Source organism: Brassica oleracea, chromosome C8 (genome assembly GCF_000695525.1).
Source record: "Brassica oleracea var. oleracea cultivar TO1000 chromosome C8, BOL, whole genome shotgun sequence".
NCBI classification, from domain to species: Eukaryota; Viridiplantae; Streptophyta; class Magnoliopsida; order Brassicales; family Brassicaceae; genus Brassica; species Brassica oleracea.
In genome coordinates, this window is record NC_027755.1 from 34,248,269 (window position 1) to 34,255,705 (window position 7,437).

General features: G+C 31.1%; 2 protein-coding genes across 2 annotated transcripts; one reads left to right on the forward strand and one right to left on the reverse strand.

The window, feature by feature from the left end:
* Positions 1-2,064: 2,064 nt before the first annotated feature.
* LOC106307511 (probable protein phosphatase 2C 21) lies at positions 2,065-4,743 on the forward strand. The gene is made up of 10 exons (XM_013744492.1): positions 2,065-2,398; positions 2,710-2,832; positions 2,932-2,995; positions 3,102-3,210; positions 3,305-3,458; positions 3,537-3,786; positions 3,879-3,955; positions 4,043-4,095; positions 4,183-4,237; positions 4,316-4,743. Exons 2-10 carry the CDS (start codon positions 2,716-2,718, stop codon positions 4,511-4,513), a joined length of 1,077 nt encoding a protein of 358 aa, XP_013599946.1. The 5' UTR covers positions 2,065-2,398; positions 2,710-2,715; the 3' UTR covers positions 4,514-4,743.
* Positions 4,744-5,454: 711 nt separating this feature from the next.
* On the reverse strand, positions 5,455-6,372 carry LOC106310005 (early nodulin-like protein 1). Its single transcript, XM_013747197.1, has 2 exons — positions 6,073-6,372; positions 5,455-5,981 (listed from the first exon to the last, which is right to left on the reverse strand). Exons 1-2 carry the CDS (start codon positions 6,251-6,253, stop codon positions 5,626-5,628), a joined length of 537 nt encoding a protein of 178 aa, XP_013602651.1. The 5' UTR covers positions 6,254-6,372; the 3' UTR covers positions 5,455-5,625.
* Between the last annotated feature and the right edge of the window lie 1,065 nt (positions 6,373-7,437).

Sequence of the window (7,437 nt, forward strand, 5' to 3'; positions counted from 1 at the left end):
TTATATTTTTACTTTTATACTTTTATATTTCATTAATGTTTCATATGTGAATACTAATTTTGTTCATATGGCCATACCTAATAAATAATTAACCGATAAATTAATATATCATTTTAAATTTATTAATTTCTCATATATATGAACAGTGGCGGAGGCAGAGATTAGACAAGGATCCCTATGAATTTTTGAACCGATCCCTATAAATTTTTGAAAAACAAAATGTTATTTGTATTTTTCAATAAAAAAATTTGGTGAAATATTGTAAATTCAGCTTAATGACCCCATTATTTTTTTCTGAAAACTGATTGGAACCAATGATTTGTGTTTTTTTTACAGTTGAACCCATGATTTTCAAATAATTGTTTTTTCGTCTCTGGCCTATTGTACCATTTTCACAATCATTTAATTATAAAACATTTCCATCTGATTATTTTTTTCACTAATTCAATACTTCCAATATTTTAGTATACAATTTTCTTCTTATGCTTATAATATTTAAAATATTATTTATTTAATTTATTCAATAATTAGATTAAATATAATATATTTTAAATTTATATTTAATTATAAAAATATTGACTCCTATTAATATTATGGCTGGCTCCGTCATTGTATATGAACAATACAAAAAAAAATTTCAATTTGATATTTTCTGGTAATTTATTATTTAATTCAATTTTTAGCAGTTTTTAATAATCAGTAATTGTAATACTTTTAATGTATATTTTATTGTTTATAATAATTTTTATTTCTCATTAATTTTAAGATTAAAATTAAAATATATTTTTATGTTTATTTAAAAAAAATTCATCTGAGATTAACATTTTAAAATTTCGTATTCGAGGTTCAACTAACCTTTACCGTAAAAATAACTGATTTTTACTAACATGCAATATTTAACAATTTATTGTTTTAAAAAGAATTTACTCTCGGTAGTATGATATATTATTTGGTAAAATATTTTTCTTATATATATTTGTTATTATAAATTCTAAATATTATTTTTCAGTATTTAATAAGTTGTAATATTAACAATTTAAAATTATATTTTTGCTTGGGAATGTAAATTTAATAATGTGGAATTGGTGCTTTCTTCCTCATACTAATTTTTAGCGTAACATTTTTATTTCAAAAGGAAATTTTGATTTATATTTCAACGTTATTAATTTATATTTTAACTTCAATTGTTATAAAAAATCATAAACGTATTTTTGTAATCTTATTTTTTTGATTTGGTATAACTATTTAGATTTGATTTTATTTAAATTTTAATAAAGATAAAATTAGATTTTATAAAAATAGTTTTAATTATATTATTGTGTTTAATGATTATTTATTTTAAATATATATATATATATATATATCTTCCCATCTAATTTTAAATATATACATATATATATATAGTTTTGCAAATATATACATATACATATATGCAAATAAATATATATATATTTACATATAAATATAAATTCTAATAAATTTGAGACTTTGTTTGTTTTAGTTAAACTGAAAAATCTTTTTGTTAATTTAAACGTTGAAGATGAACAGATAAATTTAAATAATGTTTAAATATTTAACTATCGATTTTCTTTTTGGATTAGTGTTACTTTATTTAGTTTATTTCTATTAATGTGATATATATATATATATATATATATTATTTCAATTGTGATCTATGAATTATTAATATATTTAATAGTTTATCATTAATAAATATTTATATGGAAAATTGACATTAATGATGATATATATGAGTTATTTTTATTACCATATTTAAAATCCCTGCAAAAAGGTTTGATTTTTTATAAAGAAATTTTACATCTCACTATTAATATGATATTATGTCATTATTTTCTAAAACTATGTCATCTATTTTAAGTGATATGTTATTTTTTTTTTCAGTTATAATAATGATTGTAGCGATGATACGTGTATAAATAACTTGGCAAATATATTCCGGGGATTATGTCATAATATTCTGTATAAAGGCACTTCATGAATTTTATCAGTTTTGTATGTCAATTTATTTTTATCCCGTTCATATGAAAGGTAAGATTGACTGACAAATACCACATCAAGCAAATCCACAATTAGTTAAATAAATCTTCTCTGTTTTTGATGTTTCCTATATTATACATTCTGGAAGCTGTGATGATGAAGAAGAAGATAAGCTTTAACAGCTGTAAAGATTTACAGATCTCGAGTTTTAGTTAGTGAACAAGGAAAAAAGGGTGAAAAGGTTGAAAGAAAAAAAACCTTTTCTCATTGTACATCTGATCTCAAGGGGTTGGTCCCTTTCCTCCTTCTCTCGCCACCCATCTAGTTTCTTCTCCTAACTCCAGAGTTCCGTCCTCAAGGATCTCAAAAGGGCTTTCCTTTTTTTCTTCTACCTTGAGATGTAAGTTGCGACCTTTCTTGTCTGAATCTTTTCTCTGTTGGAATAGTCAAATATCTGCGCATCTGGGTCTTTTTCTTTTGGTCGGAACGATGTCTTTATCATGAGTAGTTCTTAGTTGTTCGAGAATCAATTCAGAACCTTTTTTGTCTTGGTCTCTGTCCTGAGTTGCTCTTAGTTGATTTGGTCAACTGTGAATCTATAAGAGGCAGAAACTGGACTGTGTAGAATTCTCATAGGTTCAAAGCTAGCTTCTTTCTGGAAAATGGATTTGTGTAGTGTTCTGATTGGTTCAATCTTTTACTTCTTGGCAGAAAGAGATGGGGACATACCTAAGCTCTCCCAAAACTGATAAGATATCAGAAGAAGGTGAGAATGATAAACTCAGATATGGTTTATCCTCTATGCAAGGTTGGCGTGCCAACATGGAAGATGCGGTGAGTCAAACTTGATCATATGCAACTTCTAAGAGTTTTGGTTTTTTATTTCGCTCACTGATCCCCTCTCTTGATTGTTAACTCATTTAATTTTTCTAGCATGCTGCAATTCTTGATCTAGATGATAAAACATCGTTCTTCGGTGTGTATGATGGCCATGGAGGTAATGAACTAGAGCTCTTGTCTGTGTATATACTTTTGTACATTTTTTTTTGATGGTTTAGTCTTTTGGATATGGGACTCATTAGTAATTTTACTAAGTGGTGTAGGTAAAGTTGTGGCAAAGTTCTGTGCCAAGTATCTACACCAACAGGTTCTCAGTAATGAAGCATATGGAGCTGGAGACATTGAAACATCTCTTCAGAGAGCATTCTTTAGGTATTGTTTGTTCTTGTAATATTAAAAACACTTTTTACAGAACAAGAAAAGGGTTTCTACTTAAAAGTGTTTCATTATGATTATCTTTTTTTAGAATGGATGACATGATGCAAGGACAGAGAGGATGGCGAGAGCTAGCTGTACTCGGTGACAAGATGAATAAGTTTAGCGGCATGATTGAAGGATTTATATGGTCACCAAGAAGCGGTGACGCCAATAACCAGCCTGATAATTGGCCTCTTGAGGATGTAATAATATAGCTTTTAATGTTTCCTTGTTTGAATTGGGACCTTAAAGAACGGTGCTCCTTTTGTTTTCTTATACAGGGTCCTCATTCTGATTTCGCCGGACCTACTTCCGGGTGTACAGCATGCGTAGCTCTTATTAAAGATAAGAAGCTGTTTGTGGCAAATGCTGGTGACTCACGTTGTGTGATCTCAAGGAAAGGCCAGGCTTGCAATCTTTCTAAAGATCACAAACCTGATCTTGAAGTTGAAAAAGAGAGGATACTGAAAGCTGGTGGGTTTATTCATGCTGGGCGTATTAATGGAAGCTTGAATCTGACTAGAGCCATTGGTAAAGCTTTTGCTTTTCTTCTTATCCCAACACTTCCATTAGAGCTTCTTGTATTCTTGATTTGAAGCATTGTTTCTGTGCTTCCTTTACAGGTGACATGGAGTTCAAGCAGAATAAATTCTTACCATCTGAGAAGCAAATGGTTACTGCTGATCCAGATATAAACACTGTAAGAATCTTAAGTGACTTTTTTTTTGGATTTTGCGCTTGATTTTGGTGTTTTAAGCTTGATTTGTTATTTGTTTTATCTCATCAGCTTGACCTATGTGATGATGATGATTTTCTTGTTGTTGCATGTGATGGAATCTGGTAACAAAAAAAAAACAAATGTTTCGTTTTGTACATAAATGAGTTAGTTTCTTTATGAATTTTTGATTTTGATCCCATCTTCTTTAGGGACTGTATGTCAAGCCAGCAACTGGTGGATTTTATCCATGAACAGTTAAAATCTGTAAGCCTTACCTGTTTCCTTCTTATTTTTTATTGTTTTTTACTGTAAGGGTCGGTGACATTGGCAGTAACTTTTCAGGAAACAAAACTTTCAACCGTATGTGAAAAAGTTGTTGATAGATGTTTGGCTCCAGACACTGCGAGTGGTGAGGGCTGTGATAATATGACCATCATCTTGGTTCAGTTCAAGAAGTCTAATAATAACCCATCTGAGCCTGAACCAGAAGAAGAAACCAAACCACAACCGAGCCAGGACGAGCCGAGCTCATCAAGCTAGATGGTCCTTAAAAAGAGCCAGGGGGAGATTTGAAACGGTTATATCATTAACTTTGGTTTTGAGTGGCTTATAGAAAGCAGATGCTGGTGTTTATTGAAATTTCAGATTTTATTTCCTCAGTTTTCAGAGCTTCTCTTTACTCACACCTGGTTGCAGCGGTTCCTGTAATAAAAACGACTCTGTATAGTTTTCTTGTGGTTTATGAGAAAATGTTATTAGATATTTTCATATTCTGATGTGCACAAACCATTAATGAGATTTGCAGGATGTAGCTGTGATATGGTTATACTCGTTCCTTTTAAGTTTTTTGGCCATACAATTTAAAATCAATTGGCAATGAATGTAGTGCCAATCTATATCTTTCCAATGTAATCTCCAACACCTTTCTTCATAATCCATCATACCACTTTGAGGTAATATTTTTTTTCTAGCTATTTGAAAAAATTGAGTCTTTTTTGGGCTATTGATTTGTGGGATGATCATACCACTTTTCGAACCGGACTAATAGATCAAGGTGTCGGTCTGCTCTGATGCCATAATATGTTTTTTGGACATTCAACTTAAAACCAATTAACCGTAAGTGAAGTGGCTTAAATACGTTATATATTACTCATGTCTCATTTATCTTTCCAATGTGAGATTTTTTATCTCCAACAAGATATTTTTTTATTCAAGATATTTTCATATTTATAGTAACTTTTAGTTTTAATAAAACTATCTAGTCAAAAATATACTCTATTTTGTTAGTGAAAGGATAGAAATATTAAAACGAATGCTGTTGTATAAGGTTACTATTAACTTTTTGTAAGAGTTGGTTTTGCAAGAGAAGTTTTGGGTGGCTTCTTGCATTTGACACAATGTTTAGAGTAGCAATTCATATTTTTAAAATCATTTTCTATCAACCTTGATAAACTTTTTTTTTGTTTTGAAACAGTAATCAGTCTTGATAAACAATAAATTTAATTTAATTATAAAATATAGTAGTGAGGAACCAAGACCAACAAAGATCTCTAAAGCTAACAAGATGTAATCATAAAAAGAGAAACTAAAAGAGCTTTTCTGAAACAAAAAGCTCATCCATAAAGCACAAACCTAACCCACATGGTCCCAAATTAGAACCAAACCCATAGACCAAGAACAAGACCTAACACGGCAGCAAACCCACCACCAAGCCTAGCTGAGCCACTAGTAGGAGCTGGAGCCACGGATGGACCATCTTCGAACTCAACAGGAGAAGGAGCCGGAGAAAAAGCTTTGTGACGCGGACTAACCACGACGAGGCTCAGCTTCTGACCTTTCTCACAGTGACCATCGACTCCACTAATGAAGTAAAATGGACCGGACCTGTCCAATTTCACCTTGGTCTCTCCGTCGGTGTAGTTAGCTAAAGGGTTCGTGGTGTTGCAGCTCTTGTATGCTTCTTGCGTTACTTGCAAAACAGAGTCTTTACCAGCTTCATACCGGAAAACTGAAAGAAAAAGATTTATTTAAATAATCGAGTTAGAAACAGAGCAGGTAGTAGAAAACAGAGTATATATAAGTATTAAAATGGTGGGTACCGATAAAGTCGCCGACTTTGAAGCGAGCTTTTTGAGCCCATTCCGTGAATGAGTAAGAAGAGGAAGGAGGGATTCTCCAGTCGCCGGATTTTCCACCGACGGTGACTTCATTTGCAGCGGCGAGAGAGCATAAGAAGATGAATGAGAGGATGATAGCCACAAGGGATGAAAAAGAAGCCATTTATGCAGAATCGAACAGAGTGTTTGAAGATAGTTACTAGTGGAAAAGAGAAAAATAATAGAAAACTAGTCGTCGATTTTAATGTTATGAATGTTGTGGAGATGTTTGTTGATTCTGAAAGAGGCTCGTGTGATGATTTATAGTGGTGAAATTCGAAAACTAGCCGTTATTTTTTTTCTTTAATTAAAGGGAAAAGTGTAAAAATGTTACTGTAGCCGTTGGGAAGCTACCGTGGTGTAACGTTAGAGAAGTATTTTTAAAATGCAAATAATTTTACCGACATATTTGTGTCAGCCAAGTTACGAAGGTTTCTCGTTTTCCGCTTTTTTATTTTTGACAAAATAAATAGTAATTTTCAGGAGAAATAAAGGGAAAATGGCTTATTCGAAATAGTTATTTCTGGCTTTTTCACACTTGAACTTTTAAGTCATACCAAAAACTACATGAACAATAGAAAAATGACTTATTTACCTATGAACTAATTGTTCCCGGCTATTTTACACACAAACTTTTACGCCATGCCAAAAACCACATGAACAACTCTATTTTTTGAATTACATACACAAACTATCGATTTTAAACTAATTCCCCTAAAACCGTAAACGGTGTTATTTAAAAGTTAACTTGGATTATGATAGGTGGAGAGACTGTTTAATTTGAGTTGATAAAAACATAATACTACATCATTTTTTTTCTTCTTTTTTTTTTGTCAATTTCTCTTCTTCTTCGAAAATCGTTTTACTCTTCATCAATTGTGGATAAAATTTATTATCATGCAGAAAAATAAAACATTTTGCATATGCATAAAAAAAGAAGAGCAGCAAATACTAACTTACCAATCTCTATGTATTGTCACAATGAACTATAAAATTGGCGCAGTCTAGGACGCTTGATTGGTTCTGTAAGCGGATGTTACTCTCAGGTTCCGGTCCTGCAAGGATTTATATATTCTCCTCAATCCAGAAATTAATGTCATATGATCTCTTTATGTACGCTTTATGTCATATAACTCGAAAATATCTACCCCAGCCAGTTACTATGTCATATAACTCGAAAATGCAGAATAAATTTTTTTATCCTCAATTGATGATGAAAAGTAAAAAGATTTATGAAGAAAAAGAGCAATTGACAAAAAGAAGAAGAACAAAACGACATAGTATTCTGTTTTTATCAACCTAAATGAA